The 17,303-nt window shown below is 51.7% G+C and overlaps 1 protein-coding gene across 2 annotated transcripts; it reads right to left on the bottom strand.

The window, feature by feature from the left end:
• Nucleotides 1-979: 979 nt before the first annotated feature.
• Nucleotides 980-17,143, bottom strand: Znf653 (zinc finger protein 653). 2 transcript variants are annotated; one of them, XM_021172188.3, is made up of 9 exons: nt 16,504-17,143; nt 13,796-13,839; nt 11,319-11,534; nt 3,362-3,973; nt 3,059-3,236; nt 2,845-2,956; nt 1,930-2,044; nt 1,514-1,613; nt 980-1,414 (listed from the first exon to the last, which is right to left on the bottom strand). In XM_021172188.3, the coding sequence occupies exons 1-9, from the start codon at nt 16,794-16,796 to the stop codon at nt 1,237-1,239; spliced, it is 1,848 nt and encodes a 615-aa protein (XP_021027847.1). In that variant the 5' UTR covers nt 16,797-17,143; the 3' UTR covers nt 980-1,236. The 2 variants fall into 2 exon arrangements, with proteins under 2 accessions (XP_021027847.1, XP_021027846.1); XM_021172187.3 differs by having other exon boundaries at nt 3,059-3,260.
• Nucleotides 17,144-17,303: the final 160 nt, after the last annotated feature.

Below are 17,303 nucleotides of genomic sequence, written 5' to 3' on the forward strand. Positions count from 1 at the left end.
CCCAATTGTAAGAAGCTCTGGAGATTGAGCCAATGAGAGGGCGTACGCGCTGGAGAGGGCGGGCTAATCACAGTGATCCACACAGTAGGGGCGATGGCAAAGCAGGTTCCCGAGTGGCTCCTTCGAGGTTTGTAGGGCAACTCAGCTGCGGAAGCAGGACCTCCCCCAAATGATAGCTCACCCTTGACCCCGCGTTCCCCTTGGCTGGCAGTCAGTCTCTGCAGCCAGGTTACTCCTGGCGCAAAGGCCCCACCGTGGTTCCCATGGAAACTGCCTGCTCCCACTGCCTGAGAAAGAGAACTGGCTCTTGGAGAGCTTAGATCAGCCCCGTTAATTCTGCACCAGGCTGATGTACCCCCGAGTCCCAAGAGGGAATTGGGTCTTGTTGCCACTCCCTCGGGACCAATCTGCGCGTGGCGCCGCAAGGCTCCCAAGGGCACGTGCCAGAGCTCGCGGATGTGCTCCCCTGGGTCACGTGTCAGCTACTATTTCGTCCGAATAGACAAACGGCTCGCGCACCACCTGGTGGTGGCACCTACTTCTTCATGAGTCTCCGAGGCAATTGTTATTCCACGGTGTCCTCTGTTCCAGGAACACACTGAGTCCTCCCATGCAGGGATGGATTCTCTGTCATTCAAGTTTAAGAGCAAAAGCCACCTTCTCAGGGAAGGTTCCTAACCCAACCCATCACTCCATTTTTTGCCTGATGCTTGTCTACATTGGAGTTTCCAAATGTTTGTTCAACAGCTTAGCTCCTCCCACAATTCTCTGGGCCAGGAACAAACATTCTGTAAGGGATGGAAGGTGTGGGCATCAGGATTCTAGTCCCCATCCCCTACCCGTGGGAGCAGAGGCTAACAGGAAAGATCCTTGTGTTTTATCCAAAGGCAGCCACTCCCAACCTAGCCTGGGTCAGGAAGAGAGCAGGGTAATTGGTCACAAAGGGATGCCCAGTGCCCACAATTATCCAGGCTTAGGGGAAGGGCAACTCTTTTTTCACTTTAATCTCATTCTGAGCTCTTGACACAGTTCAGCAGTGCAGTCCCATGTGCCAGCTCCATGGGTGGGATGTGATGGGGCAGGGTGGGGCACCTGCCCAGGGAAGAGTGGGAATGCCTCCTTCCCGCCTGCGGTTGGGGCAGCCCCTGTGGCTGGCTATCTAGGGCTCTGATAGGTCTGGACATAATGTCCAAGAGTACAAATAAATAGAGGCTGAGGTCCATGGGCATGGGCACGTCAGGTAGGTTTGTGGTCCGGGTGGCTTTTGAGCGTGTGGAACTTGACACTGTCCAGCTTCTCGAAGCGCTTCCCGCAGCGATCGCACGTGAAGTTGTACTGCACCTCCGCTGTGTGCTTCTTCATGTGCCAATTGAGCGAAGCACGCTGCCGACACTGGTACCCGCATATCTCGCACCTGCGTAGCAGGAGAGGGGGCCCAAGGGCAGTTCACCGCGGGCTGAGCCTCCCCTGCAACCCGCTCAGGTCACCTCCCTCCCGAGCGCTGGACACTCACTGCAGGGGCGTCTCCCCAGTGTGCGTGCGCCGGTGCACCTCCAGATGGTTCTTCCTCTTGAAAGACTTGCCGCAGGTCTCACAGGTGAACTCGCGGACGCCTGCAGGTGGCAGCGGCCTCAGGACCCCGCCCAGTAGAGGTGGCTACAAGGAGCAAGATCTCCCCACCCCCACCCGAGCGCCAACATCCACTGGAGTGACAGCAGGTAGGAAGAGGGCTTCTGACACAAGGTGTCAACTGCCAAGCTAAAATGAGCTTGCATATGAGTTTTGGGACTCAGGACAACTGCACATGAAAACCAGTGCCGGGTATAGGTATGAATGTGGGAGTTCACGGTACAGCCCAGGCTTCCTGAACGCTGGAATTTACACATGTGCACTACACCTGGCCTATGGATTCTAGCTGGCAGGCCTGACCTGAATGGATGATCATGTGGCGTCGCAGGTGGTTGGATAAATAAAACTTCTTGCCACAGCCAGGGTGAGGACACACTTTGGTCTTCCCTTTTCGGTGCACAAGGTTGACGTGGTTCTAGGGGTGAGAGGGGCAGGAGTGGGTGCCATGGGGCCACGGGGGAAGGAGCTGTTAAAGTGGGGAGACATGCAAATAGCCAGGACATAAGCCATAGCTGGCCTAGACTGGGAAGTGGAAGAGGCATCCTAGTGTCCAGCTTGGACAGGAGTACTGGGGTCAAAAAGCAGCTTTTCCAGTCCTGGCCCAGTTCTAGTTAACCTCGGTAGGCTCCTGCCCAGTACTTGGGAGGAAACCGAGGCTCCAGAGCACAAAGTTGGCTGATGCCTCTCAAGTGCTAGACCGCCCCTGGGAGATTTGAGTCTTTTCTTTTTTTCTTTTCTTTTTTTTTTTTTTTTTTTTTCTTTCTCTTTCTTTAACCCATGAGAACAGCCTAGGTGCTTAAAACATTCTCAGCAAGTTCAAAGGCTTTCTGGTGCTGCCTTTTGTGTGAAGTGATGAGGAAACACCACTCTGCCTCTCCCTAGGGTATACTATCCACACTATAGAAGGTGAGCTATGGGGAAAGTTCTAATTATATAAGGATCTGGCGCTCCCATGTATGGCTAGTGCCTGGGCCTGGGACAGTCTTCCAAGATCAAGAGCCTGACCTGGGAGATGCTGGTCAGATCAGGTTGGCTATACCTATGTCTGCAGACATGGGGTCGAGGAAGTCAGAAGTCAAGCAAGGCCAGCTGTGAAGAAATGGGCTCATGGAGACAGGCCCTACACTACTGACACCTGGTAGAGCCCTCTACTGCAGCCACATGGCCCAGGTCAGCTGGACCCAACAACAGGCCTGCCTAGGGGGGTGGCCTCACCTGGAAGCTGCTGAGAGCCACATACACCTGGCTGCAGCCCTCGTATGGACAGTGGAACATCTCCAGCAGGCCATCAGCATCCATCACCCGTGACCGTTTGCTCCGCCGTCTCCTGGAGAGAAGGGGCCTGTGGCATCAGGGTGCCAGTCCCCAGTGGGCTATAACCTGCAGCTGACCCTTGCCCTTGGTCCCACCCATCCACCCTAGCACCCACTTCTCGGGCTCCTTGGGAATCTCATAGATGATGGCTGACATTTCACTGCTGTCCAATTCTTCTCCATCCACTTCTGCCTCTGCCTCTGCATTCTCAGGCACCGTGGCTGCCAGCTCTGCCAGCTCTGGGGCCACTGAATCCTCTTTCTCCTCCTTGAGCATATACAGGTCCTCCTTCTCTATGGGGTGACACGGGGTGGTGTCTGTGGGGATAAGGCTGTCAAGGAGCTCACTTCGAGGGCTACTCCTTTCCCTCTGCCACCCTTCCCAACCCCTGCCAGAGGCCACAGTGGCACCCCCAGACCTTTCTTGGTTTCAATGCTGGCTATGGAGGTGGTGTCCATGGTGCTGTGCTGGGTGCCCTCGGGCTCCGTCTGTGTGTAGGCTGCCACACCCTCCATCATGGCACAGGGCACCTCCTCACCCAGGCTGCTGCTGGGGGTGCCGCCGCCAGCAGCTACATTGAGGCGGATGCCCTCGGCTGTGAGAGCGTCATAGCCAGGACCAGCAATGATGATCACCTGGGAGCCGGGCACCATGCCTGACACCGGGCAGCTGGCTACCACCTCACCCAGTGCCTCCTGGGGCATGTTCTCAAAGAGGGTGCCGGGGCCAGTGCCCACTTGCATGGGAACTGGCACACACACCACTGTCTCTAGGGCCTCAGGCCCGCTGCCTGCAGGGTTTTGGCACAGAGGGGTGCCCTGCTCAGCCAGGCTCTCCACATGGTGGACGTCAAAGGGGATATGAACTCCTTCCTGAGTGATAAGCCCACTGCTGCCCGTGGGACTGGCGGGGGTGAGAGCTGCAGCAGCAGCTGAGGCTTTGGCTGGCTGGGTCTCAGGAGGCTCCTCCGAGTCAGAGCTGGAGCTCGAGCTGGATGAGTCAGAGCTACCAGCCACCAGGCCATTGCCCACTGCAGGGAGAAGAAAGGAGACAGTTACTAGCTGGGGAGGTGGCTCAGCTTAAAGTGTTTGTTTTATAAATACAAGGACCTGAGGTCCACCCCCAGAACCCATGTGAAAATACCATGCATGGGGACTAGAAAGATTGCTCACTGTGATGACCAGGGTTCAGTTCCCAGCACTCATATATGGTGGCTCAATCTAGTCTGTAACTTTAGTTGAAGGGGATCTGACAGCCTTTTCTAGCCTCTATGAGTACTGCACACATGTGATATACTTACATACAAAGACTAAACACTCATAAAATAAAAACAAATCTTTAAATTTCTGTGTATCAACTAGTGAGATGGCTAAAGGCATTTGCCATGCAAGTCTTGCTACCTGAGTTTGGTTCCTGGAACCCAGATGTGGTGATCTGAGTGGTAAATGTTCCCATAGGTTGAGGCACTTGAACACTTGATCCCTAGCTGGTGTCACTGTTTGGAGAAGTTTAAGTCATACAGCCTTGCTGCAGGAAGTATGTCAGTAGGGGCAGGATTTGAGGTTACACAACCTCATTGTCTCTTTCTCTCTCTCTTCTTCTCTCTCTCAGACATATACATGTGCACACACATATACACAAACAGACATGCATGCAGAGAAGACAAACATACACAGAGAAGACAAATACATACATGTACTCACATACACACACACACACACACACACACACACACAAATACCCATGTGCATGCACATACACAGAAACACGAAAATGCAGGTACACACAATACAAACACACACATATACATACAAACAGATAAAGTAAAAATAAATCAAGGGGGCTGGTGAGATGGCTCAGTGGGTAAGAGCACCCGACTGCTCTTCCGAAGGTCCAGAGTTCAAATCCCAGCAACCACATGGTGGCTCACAACCATCCGTAACGAGATCTGGCGCCCTCTTCTGGAGTGTCTGAAGACGGCTACAGTGTACTTACATATAATAAAATAAATAAATCTTAAAAAAAAAAATAAATCAAGGAACTACTCATTGTGTGACTAATTTACAAAAAAAAAAATCTACACTCATGAAATTCTAAGGATTTTAGAAGTTTGTGCAGAGGGGATTGGTTCTTGAATTCCAAGCTGACATCCAAAATCTTTGATCAGTTTTGGGGTAAAGAGGTGCTCAGTGGTTGAGACCAGGCACATGTATATGTCTGAGAGAGAGAAGAAGAGAGAGAGAAAGAGACAATGAGGTTGTGTAACCTCAAATCCTGCCCCTACTGACATACTTCCTGCAGCAAGGCTGTATGACTTAAACTTCTCCAAACAGTGACACCAGCTAAGGATCAAGTGTTCAAGTGCTTCAACCTATGGCTGTTCCTGCAGAGGACCTGAGTGCAGTTCCCAGCACCCACATGGCAGCTCATAATTGGCTATAACTCCAGTTCTAGGGGATCAGAGACATTCTTTTGGCCTTTACAGGATACGTGTATGGTGCACATATGTATGCAGGAAAACACTTACACACACACACATTTAGACAAGGTTTTTCTAGATAGCCCCAGCTGTTCTGAAGTCTCTCCATAGACTAGGTTGACCTTGAACATGCAGAGATCCACCTCTATCTGCCTGATCAAAGGTGCGCATCACCATGCCCAACCTATGTAATTTTTGTAAATGTAGCGTTTGCAGGGCTGTATCCGCAGCTCAGGTGGTAGAGTGGTTGCCGAGCACACATGAGGCTCTGGGTTCCATCTCCAGTGCTGCGTAAACTGGAGTGGTGCTGTACCTCCAGCACTGCGGTAGTGAGACTGGAGGACCAGGAGTTCACGATTATTCTTGGCTATATAATGAGTTCAAGGCCAGCCTGGAATACATGAGAACCTGTCTCAAAAAATAAGCAGGGAAGCTTGGCATGGTGGTAGATGGGAGGAGAGGCAGGGGGATCTCTGTGAATTTGAGGCCAGCCTGATGTACGGAGTGAGTTCCAGGCCAATCAGGGCTACGCTGAGATGTGTCTCAGAGTAAGGATCTGAGTTTGATTCCCAGAGCCCCAGAGTGGAATGCCAATCACCAACACCCATTAAGTTGTCCTCTGATATACTGACATCCACAACAGTGCTGCAATACCACCCACACTCCCCCAACAAATAAATGTAATAAAAATTAAATAAGTTGCAAACCTTCATAGAACTTATATACACTCCCCCATTTGCCTTAAATCATTTATAATGCCTAATACAATACAAATTACTCTTCCAATACTGTATTGTTTCAGAAGCAAATAAACAAAAGCAAACAGAACAAAGTAAGGATTAAGCATCTCAAGAAACCGAAAAGAAGCCGGGCGGTGGTGGCGCAGGCCTTTAATCCCAGCACCTGGGAGGCAGAGGCAGGCGGGTTTCTGAGTTCGAGGCCAGCCTGGTCTACAGAGTGAGTTCCAGGACAGCCAGGGCTACACAGAGAAACCCTGTCTCGAAAAACCAAAAGAGGCCCACACTATATTGTGTGTGGACCGAGGGCATGCATGCTGCCCTTTCACTCCCTCCAGTTCTTGGATGACTGAATCTGCATGCAGACAGAAGCATTGCATATGGAGCCTCTGGCTGAGTACAGAGTACAGGCTGCATCCATTTTGCATGCGTATGTTTATGTATCTGCATTTGTATGCACATATGTACAGATACATAAGGAGGTCAGAAACCAACAAGTATTGAGTGCTTTCCTCAATAACTCTCTACCTATCTTATTTATTTTTATTTTATTTTTGAATCAGGGTTTCAGTATGTAGTCCTGGCTGGCCCACAACTTACTTTGTAGACAAAGATGGACTTGAACTCACAGAGATTCACCTGCGTCTGCCTCTCCAGTGCCACATTAAAGATATCTGACATCATGTCTAGTTCCAACTCATTTTTGTAGACAGAGTCTCTCTTTCAATGGAGCTCACCATTTTGGTGATTAGCCTGGTTGGTCAGTGAGCCTCAGGGATCTCCTGTCTCCATCCTCCCACTGCTGGGGTTACAGGAGCTGTGGGAACTTAAATCATGTTCTCACGCTTGCATAGCAAGCGCCTTACCATCTCAGACATGTCCCTAGCTCCTGAACTGTATCTATCCTTATGACAACATAGACTGTATCAATGTCCTGGTGACTCTATGCTTTCATGAGGAGCTGGGTCTCCCTATTGAGCCTCAAGTTCTTGGTACCACACTTTCTGCTACCCCATCTCAGAATCCACTCAGCAACACTGGGATCCTCTTCACAAGACATTCTTCCAACAGAGCCTGTGCTGCTCTGCTCACAGGTGGCCCTGTCTCACAGGGTGGCAGTTCTGTCCTTCCTGTGGCTCAAGCCAACGTCCTAGGGCTTTCCTTGACTTTCTCTCTCACACCCACTTCCAATCTGTCAGCAAAACCTGTTGGGACTGGATCCAAAGTCCATCCACCCACAGCCCAACTGTCTCTTCTCAATCTCTACAGATGCTGGTCAAAGCCTCAGCATTCCTGCAACAGGGGCAGCTTGGTCCCCTAGCTCCTGAGAATCTGCTTATTGCCTCCCACAAGAAACAAGCTGGCTACTCTCAAACCCAGCTTTTTCCTGTCCATTCTGCTGTTCAGCCATCTCCCATGCCCTGCAACAAGTAGATACCAGCCAGCACTGGTTCCAGCCAATAGAGCAGCAGATACAGTTTCCCTTGGGTCAAGCATCTACCTCCCTGTCTCTACCATCTAGCCAGGTAGGCCCAGGAGGAAGCTAGAGTCACAGGATGAAAAGGTCCTGAGTCCCCAGGTACTGAGAACAGGTACATTAGGGTTGTCAGGTTTGTGAGAAACAAGAGCATCATGCAGTAGTAAGAACTGTGATGTAGCCATGGGAACGGCTCTAAGGGTAAATGACAAGCTGAGTCTATCCAGGAAAAACTACATGTTACATGACAGAAGTGACTCCTGCAAATTGTCCTCTGACCTCTACGTACATGTTATGCCATGGTCAGCCTACACTCACACACACAATGTCTTAAAATGTATAAAACTTCTGAGTGTGATTTTAGCACTCAAGAGGCAGAGGTGGGCAAATCTCTCAGTTCAAGGCCAGCCTGCTCTATAGACCTAGTTCCAGGACAACTAGGGCTACACAGAGAAACTCTGCCTCGAAAAACCAAAACCAAAACACAAAAGTAAAAAAGTCCTAATGTGTGCCACTGTGAGGCCAGGTCGTCTTTAGTAAGTATTCTGAAGGCACTCAGTGTACACCTGTGGCCCATGCTATGTGTCCCAAGTCGTCTCCCTGCCTCCTGTCTTCATTTCCTCTCTAGGTCTCTTACTCCAGGGACATTAGACAAGTTCTGGCCTCAGGGTCTCTGCACCTGCAATCCCAGCTGCCTACCAGAACCTTCTCTCTGGCATTGGTTGGGGCTGTCAGGCAGCTTACTGAGTTTCCCAGGGAGGTACCCTGATCACCTGTCTCCAACAGCACCTCTCCTAAAGTATTTGATGCTGTACTGATTGTTTTGTTCACTGACTGCTTCTGCTCTAGAACAGAAAGGCCCAAAGTGGGCCAGAGAAGTTGTTAAGAGCATGTCCTGCTACTGCAGAAGGTCTGAGTTCAGTCTCAACACCCGTGTCAGAAAGCTCGTCACCATAACTCCAGATCCACGGAATCTGATGCCTCGACACACAGACACACAGACACCACCCACCTACCCACCCCTCCCATTCCCAGAAGGCCACCCGTAAGCCAAGGGGCCCTGACATGTCAATTAGGCATTTGCTTCTAAAATACTAAATTCATGAAGAGACTGAGGGAGCCACGAGTGACTGGGACTTTGACTATGCCCATAACGCAACTGAAGCATGCTGTCTGGTACCCTGAGTTCTATGGCTCCAGAGCCTGGGCTGGTACTTGCTTGCAGTCATGCGCATGGCCTGCCTTCACAGCACCACTCTGGGTCCCAGAATCATTCTGCTATCAGCCTAACTGACACTGGAGCCATTTACTAAGAAAACAGACCTAACGAGTAGATGGGGTTCTGACATTCTGTTTGGGTTTTTTGTTTTTGTTTTTGTTTTTTGTTTTTGGCTTCATGGCTATGGCTTGGCTAAGTGTTCACCAAGGCTCCTGCTTTAAAGACACAGTCCCCAAGATGGCACCATTAGAAGATGGTGGAACCTTTAACAGGCAGGCTAATCCTGAGGTCCCGGGTCACAAGTGTGCTCTGAAGGAAACTGCAGTACCTCTGCCTGTTCTAGCTTTCTATGGTGGAGGCTGTGGCAAGTGGCTCTTTTCTGCAGGCACACCCTCTGTTGCTATCTATCCCTGAGTACCAGGTTCCAACATCTCCAGAGCCTCTGAAACCTAGACAAGCCTTTTCTTCCTAAGTTGACTGTCTCAGGCACTCATTATAGTGACAGGTGACTCACATAGGCATGGAGACACCACCTGATTCAGAGGCCACAGAATGGTTAGGAAGAGGAACAGGGCTTCCGGACACCTATAACTTCTCAGTTCCCAGGAACTCCCTGAAGGATATGTAATCACAATGGGCCTGGGGGTGCCAGTCTGAAACCCCAGCTACTCAAAAGACTGAGGCAGAAAGATAGCTAGTTCAAAGCCAGCGTGGACAACTTGGTGCCCCATATCCAGCTTCCAAATAGCTCAAAGGTAGACTGCTTGCCTAGCAGTGTAAAGCTTTTGGTCCCAAGCACCAACCAAGAAAACATCTGCGCTTCTGGATTTCCTTCACAGCTCTGGTAGAAGGTTCTCAGGCTGACTCTGGCATTACCACCCCAGACATAGGGAGAGGTGCTTGGGGAAGAGGCCAGGATAGGAGCAAAAACATTTCCTTACTCCTGCCTGGGCAGACATGGCTAATGGATCACAGGGCTCATTCCCCAAAGCCCAATTATGGAGATCAGTATTGGTCTGGGGTGACGCCATTGCAGCCTAGGAAGGTACAAGAGAGACAAGTCTCAATCTTCCTGGGCTTCCTCAAGAGCTGTATGGCAGGAGAGATGACAGAGTTAGGAGGAGGAGTCAGATGGCCCGGGACAAGGCCTCCAGTAGGACACACTGAGGAGTGGCAGGCTGAGGAGGGCAGGGTGCTAACCAAAAAGCACAGGACACCTTCCCTCTGGAGACTGGCCGAGGCCCAGCAGGGTGGCTGTGGGTGTGGACCCATCAGGAGTATTTCTCACCCCAGCGTCTCCTCAGCCAGCTGGGATGCCACCTGCTTGGTGGTGCCTGCCAGCACAGACTAGCTCCACCCTCAAGCTGCCATAGCACTTGGCAACTGGCCCTCCCTACAGGCCTTGTCAGCCATGCCAGGTTCTAAGGTAGCATCCTCACTGCCCACACCAGGATGTACTTGGGCCTTCCTGGGAGTCCCTCTCAGCCTCTGTGGGCAGCTAGCCTAGTGTGACTTCTGTGGAACTGAGAGAGGGAGGGATGAAAAGTGTGACAGACTCAAGAGGCAGGGGGTGGTGGCGGAGAAAAAGGGACCACAGTGAGAAACAGAAGATCAAGGACAGGAAAGAAGCCTGAGTTCAGTCCAGGCCTGTAATCCTAGTTGCTTAGGATGCTGAGGCAGGAGGATTTCAAGTTCAAACTTGAGGTTCACTTGAGCTAGAGAGTTCATGGGCAGTGTGGGTGACTCAGTGAGACCATAGCTCAAAAGTAAAAAGGCTAAAGGGGCTAGAGAGCCTCCTCAGAGGTTAAGAGCATTGACTGTTCTTCCAAAGGACCAGAGTTCAGTTCCCAGCAACCACTTGGCGGCTCACAACCATCTGTAATGGGATCTGAGGCCCTCTTCTGGAGAGTCTAAAGACAGCTAAGTCTACTTATGTATAATAAAGAAATAAATCTTAAAAAACAAACAAACAAACAAACACCCACAAAACAGGGCTGAGTGTGGTGGTGGTGCACGCCTTACCTCCAGCATTCAGGAGGCAGAGCCAGGCAGACTAGTGTAAGTCTCAAGCCAGCATGTCTAAAATACCAAGTCAGGCCAGCCAGAGCTATATAATGGGACCCTGTCCCCAAAGCAAATGGAAAACAAATAAAACCCACAAAACCACAAAGCATAAACTCTTACAAGGAAGCCAGTGAGTAACCCAGCTGATGAGAATGGAGAGGGTGGGAAAGGGAGTAAGCAGGAGAGCTGAAAGGCTGGAGGGAACTTAAAAAGGTTGCTAGTACACACAAGGACAAAATTCTGCTCAGCTTGGCAGGGACTCTAGGCTGCAAGTCCTGCAAAGGGCTTGTCCAAGCCACTGTCCCAAAGCCACCAGTGCCACAATCCTGCCTGACCCACAAGGGAAGTGTGCAGAGGCCCCTGTGCCTGCTACGCAGTGCCCTTGCCCTGCAGACCCACCTTTGTCACTGTCAGGTTCTGAGTCACTGAGGGGCTTGAGCGGGGAGTGTAGGTCCTGGAAGTAGCGGTGTCCAGCCTCGCACTGCCACACGGCCGTTGTGTAAAGGCCAAAGGTCGGGTCAAGCTCAGCCAGGTGTGGCTCATACGGGCAGCGGTGTTTGTGGTCCTCATACCAGATGACCACGTTCTTCAGGCAGTTCACATTGCGCCGCCGCCCTGTGGACACAGGGCCCCAGGCAGATGTGAGGACAGGTGCTCCACTCCCCCTGGGGCCAACAATTCCCAGTTTGAGACAGCCTCTTGAATCCCACTCTCATTTTGCAGAGAGGAAACTGAGGTTTGGGGAGGTGACACATCCTAGAGATAACTAGGACCTGGAATAGCCAGAAACTGTCCTTGGCTGAGAGAAGTCATACAGTAATGGAGCCTGGCACAGGTGAAGGCACAAAAATTGTTGGCTGTGTTTCTTTCTTTTTTCTAATAGGACCTTATTATATAACTGAAGATAGCTTTGAACTCACAGAGATCTGCCTGCTTTGTCTCACCGGTGCTGGGAGTAAAGTGTACCACCCTCAGCCTTTAGCTGTTTCTCTGGAATTGAAGACATGCATCACCACACTGAGCTGTTTCTAAATAAAAATCTTCATCCTGCCACCACTGGGCAGTGGTGCACACGCCTTTAATTCCAGCACTCGAAAGGCAGAGGCAGGCAGATCTCTGTGAGTTTGAGGCCAGCCTGGTCTATAGAGCGAGTTCCAGGACAGCCTAGACTACACAGAGAAACCCTGTCTCAAAAAACAACAACAAAAAAAAAAAAAACAAAGAAAAAACAGCCCCAAACCAAACCAAAATCTTCATCCCACACAACCCTGGAAGGTCTCCCTGGTGCCTTCCCACTGCCATCTACAGCCACCAGGGGGTGCCAGGAGAGCAGGGCATGTCCTCTCTCAGCTTCTCAAGGGGGATGGAGAGAAAGGAGCAAGTGCCATGGTGGTTAGCAAGGCCATATGGCACCACCAGGTCCCATGCCCTCCCTATCTCCTTCTAGCCACACGACCTCCTAGCTATCCTTCAAACATGCTAGATATGACCCTGCCCCAGCCTTTGCACAGGTTCCTCGTCAGCGCCTTCATTTAGAAACCTGCCCCCTGGACACTCTTCTCAGCAGGCACCCTTTCCAGTGTCTGTCTAGTCAACTCTAGTTTGTTTATAACAGCACAAAGAGGCTACCTGTGGCACCCACTTAGATGCCACTTGTCTGTCTTCTCCTGTAGAGTGCCTGCCCCACAGGGGACGAAACACAGATCAGCTTTGCTTCCTTGGGACAAAAGCTTCCAGACGGGGTAAGGAACTGGAGGGTGGGCATGGCAGAACCAGATGCCTGCATTTAGATCCTGGCTTTGCCACAATCTGGCTAGACAACTCGAAGTGAGTGGCCAGGGGCAAACCCAAATTCTGCATCTGCCAGGGAGGCAGGAGGGAGCAAAGAAGCCAGGAAGGCCCTGAGGAAGGCTGAGGCCTATGAGAGTAAGATGACGTTGGGACTGTCCTCCACCTATAGGACTGGAAGGGAGAGAGGGCCAAAAGAGGCACCTGGGCTGCAGGAGTGAGCCCAGGGTCTCCACGCTAGTGAGACTCATGTCAGCGACATGGACCTCCACAGATGCTCCATTGCCAGCTCGGCACTCCCTAGCCCCCTGGGGCTGCAGAGGGAAGCCTACAGCTCACTTGTGTGCCGACGCTGGAAGGGGAATGTTTAGGCATGCCTGTAATCCTGACACAGGGCCATTTTAAGTTTTGAGGCCAGTCTTGGTTACACAGCAAAACCAGCCAGAAAAAACAAGCAGGCAGTCAAGATGGCTGAGAGAGTGAGTAAGGGCGCTTGCTCTCAAGCCTGGCCCACCCAGCTTAGGTACTCAGAACCCATGTGGTAGAAAGCAAAGACCAACCCCCACAAGTCGCTCTCTCATTCCCACACCTGTGATGTACACACACAAAAAAGGATAAATGCATGTAAAAACAATTTTTAAGCTTGGGAGCTGGAGATACAGCTTAGTCACAGAGCTTCTACTTACTATGCACAAAGCCCTGGGTTCCATTGCTAGCACCACGTGAGATACAGGTGGTACACACCTGTCAGCCAAGTATCGTGGGATACAGGCCAGCCTCTGCCATAGGATGAGTTTGAGGCTAATGCATCAAAAAAGAGGTAGAGCAGGGCTCACTGCCACCAGGTGGTTCTCTCTTGAAACACCATGATGGGCATGATGTAGACCCAAAACCCAAGGATTTGACAAGGCACTGAGGTCATACTTAGTGGGGCTATTTTAGATTCACAGCATACTGCCTCGAGCAGCTACCGGACTGGCTTGTCTCCCTTCTGACAGTGTAGCAAAGGGACAAGAATGGCTACTGGCCACTTCCAGTATGCTCTGCTCTACATGCTCCCACCCCTCCCCATGCTGGGCTCCACTTACTTTTCTTCCGCTTTGGCTTTTTGGGGACTTGCTCCCAAGGCTTCCTGTAACACAGAGAGGTGGTGAGGGTGAACGAGGGGCCCAGGTGGCCGAATCCTGGCCTGGTAGAAAACAACAGCTGTTTATGTGCTCTGGGTGCCACCTGAAGGTTTGTCGCCCTGCTCCCTTTCCAGCAGTAGCTCTGAATGGAGGTCTCACCATTCCTTAGCTCAGAGAACACTGGCACTCAGAGGTCCCTGGTAGATGGGATGTGGGACAGTGGAAGGAATGCTGAGAGGGGACCGTGCCTACCCTGGGGGACATATACCCCGAATGTAGTCAGCCTTTGTGTCAATCATTAGAAACGTTACAGATGCAGGAGAGGTGGTGCACACCTGTCTCCCCAGCACTCAGAAGGCAGAGGTGTGGGGATCATGAATTGAGACTAGTCTGGGCTATATCAAGAAAAGGACAGCTTAGGTTATATAGGAAAGCCTTGTTTCAAAAAGGCAAAATATTGGAGCACATACTTAGCATGCACAATGCCCAGGTTTCCTTCTCCCTGAACTGCACAAACCCTATGTGGTAGCTCCCGCCTGTAAGCCCAGCACTCAGGCGGGAAAGCAGGAGGACGACAACTGCAGGTTCCTCCTCCCTGGCTGCCCAGGGCCTACCCTTACCACGCATGCTTCTGTGTCCGAGTTTCCTGGTTTAAAAAGAACGTGTTAACTCATTTATTTACAGGGTAAGGAATATGCCATAGTGCTGTGTATGGAGGGCAGAGGATTACCTGAGGGAGGAGCGTCCTTCCACTACCATGTGTCAAACATCTTCCTCTGAAGTGCTGGGATTACAAATGTGCAAAGAATCTAGAGCTTCATGAAGGATGGGGAAGCTACTGATGGAGCCATATGCTCAACTAGTAGGGTTTTGTGTGTGTGTGTGTGTGAGAGTGAGTGTGTGTGAGCGCGTGCGCCCAGAGCTTCTCACACATGAGACACTCCACCACTGAGTTATACCCCTTGCTCCTAGCTGGTTATTGCCCCTAAGAATCAATGTATTTTTGGTTTTTGTTTTTGTTTGGAGACCTCTGTCTCTCTGTGTAGCCCTGGCTATCCTGGAACTCAACATATAGACCCAGCTGGGCTCAAACTCAAAGAGCTCTAGTTGCATCGGCCTCCAAAATGCTGGAATTAAAGGCACGTGCCACTATGCCTGGATAACTTCTTAAAAATGATTTTACTATTTCATGTGCATAAGTTTTTACTTGCATTCATGTCTCTGCACCTGCCTGATGCCCATGGAGGTCAGAAGAGGGCATGGGATCCCTTGGAACTGGAGTTACAGATGGTTGTGAACCACAATGCTGGTGACTGGAACCAAAGCCAGGCCCTCTGAAAGAGCAACAAATGCTCTTAACTAGGGAGCCAACGTCTTCAGGGCCTAGAATCAACTCTTAAAGAATCATTCATACAGATGAGTGCAGACAAGAGCAGAACACGCTACACCTGAATCCTTACTATGGGCCAAAGCCTTTCTAAGCTCTCTATTTTCATTTTGTATTTTATTTGAGATAGAGTATTGTTATGCAGCCCTGGCTGGCTGGAACTGTCTGTGCAAACCAGACAGATAATATGCAATCCAGTGTTCACACCATGCAGCTACTGGCTGGGGAAGCTGGGGCAACAGCTGGAGTCCCAAGGTGAGCTTTCCCTCCATGGCTTACATCCAGCTTGTCCACTGTGGACACCTGCACTATGAGACAGCAGGAGTAACCTCTGTTGGAAATGCTCCACCTGCTAGCTGTTCTTAAGGGCATGGGGTTTTCACTCTTGGGCGCTTCTGCTGTCCTTGTCTCTTCCTGTCACTGAGTAAGGCAAAGGGTAGTGGAGGTCACTGAGACAGACATGCTTGAGTCTCAAACAGGAGGGGCCATCCACACTTTCATAGCCTGCTTCTCAGTGTGGCAAGCAGCACATGACAGTTTACCAAGTGTCTGACAACTACAGCGTGGTGAACCATTCATGGTCTTAGTCTGATCCCTAGAGCACACGTGGTAGGAGAGAACTAGTTCTGCAAAGCTGTCCTCCCACCTCCTTATGTGGGCCTACATACACCACACACGTACAAATACACAAGAATAAAAGTGCCCTCACACCATGCCTGGCACATGCCTTTAGTCCCAGCACTCAGGATGCACACAAGCAGCCCTGACAAGGTTGTTGAAACAGGTGGCTGGGTTAAGACTGCTTTCTTGTAGAGGATCCGGGTTTGGTTCCCACAACCTACATGATGGTTCACAATGGTGGTTTCTGGGGATCCGACACCCTTTTCTGACCTCTGCAGGTAGTTCATGCACGTGGTACACATATATCCACGAAGGCAAGGCACTCAGACGCAGAAAATCAGAGTGCCCAGCACCTTTGGAGGTTTACACCTGAGAGCCAGCCCCAGGCCAGGCCAGTGGAGGCGGGTCGACTCTTCAGACCGGCCAGTCGGAGCTTCCGAAGGCGGGCAGAGGGGTGGGGCACAGGCTTGCATTGGGTAGTCAATGGGTCGGAGGCGGAGCCGCGAGGAGGTGCGTGAGGGGTCTGGGCTGCCTAAGCCCGAGACCGAGGCCCGCCAGGCGGCCCGGGGGTGGGGCCTCACGCTCCGGGGGCGGGGCCGCTGCCCTTTTCGTCCCTCCCCCCGGCTTCTTCTCTCCCTCTCCCGGCCCCGCGCCCCCTTACCCGTGGCGACCGCTACGCTGGCCACGCTCCAGCGAAATGAGGTAGGCGGCAAGTTTGGCGTCGCTCCAGCCGCTGCGGCGTCTCAGGTCCACCCAGGGGCCGTGCGCCTCGCCCAGGTACACGCGCCGCACGTCGTACTTCTTCCGGGACTCGAGCCGCCTCCGGGCCCGGTCCGACTCGGTGAGCCGCGGCCGGCCCCGCGCCTTTCTGCCTGCCGCGCCTTCCTCTGCCGCCGCCTCCCCGCCTGCGCCCGCCTCCGCCTCCGCCCCGGGCTCTGGAGCCCGCTCCGCCATCCCCCCCTCCCTGGTTACCGGCCTCCCCCGTTGTTAGGAGCCTCGACCGGAAGTGGCGCGCCTAGCCTGCGCCGCCGGGAGATTTCTCACAGGGTCTTCTCTGCCCGCGGCGCCAAACGGGGACAACTAGCCAAAGCTGCGCATGCGCGTAGTCCGTCCGGCTCTGGCCATGGAAGTGCTCTCTGTTTACAGTCAGTTATTTGGGAGGTAGAGGCACTGGGTCCTGAAACTCAGGTTATCCTTGCCTCTCTATTGAATTCGAGAGCAGTGTGATTAAAGATTTTTTTTTCAAAAGGGCTGGAGAAATGGCTCAGTGGTTAAGGGCACTCACTGCTTTTCCAGAGGACTTGGGTTCAAATTCAGCACCTACATGACAGCTAGAACTGTCTGTAACTCCAAGATCTACCATTCTCACATAAACATATATACATGCAGAACACCAATGCACATAAAATAAAGGTAAATACATTTAAAAGATGTTTTTAAGGGCCAACAAGATGGCTCTGC

The sequence above is a fragment of the Mus caroli genome, unplaced genomic scaffold (genome assembly GCF_978045245.1).
Source record: "Mus caroli unplaced genomic scaffold, Mus_caroli_1 scaffold_11, whole genome shotgun sequence".
NCBI classification, from domain to species: Eukaryota; Metazoa; Chordata; class Mammalia; order Rodentia; family Muridae; genus Mus; species Mus caroli.

What these genes read in the sequence shown, in the direction of transcription:
- Znf653 (XM_021172187.3), bottom strand. Translation starts at nt 16,796, where the DNA reads ATGGCGGAGCGGGCTCCAGAGCCCGGGGCGGAGGCGGAGGCGGGCGCA. An exon ending in CAGCGTAGCGGTCGCCACGG is followed by an intron (nt 13,840 to 16,503) that starts GTAAGGGGGCGC and finishes TCTGTGTTACAG; the next exon opens with GAAGCCTTGGGAGCAAGTCC. An exon ending in CCACATGATCATCCATTCAG is followed by an intron (nt 1,614 to 1,929) that starts GTCAGGCCTGCC and finishes TGCCACCTGCAG; the next exon opens with GCGTCCGCGAGTTCACCTGT.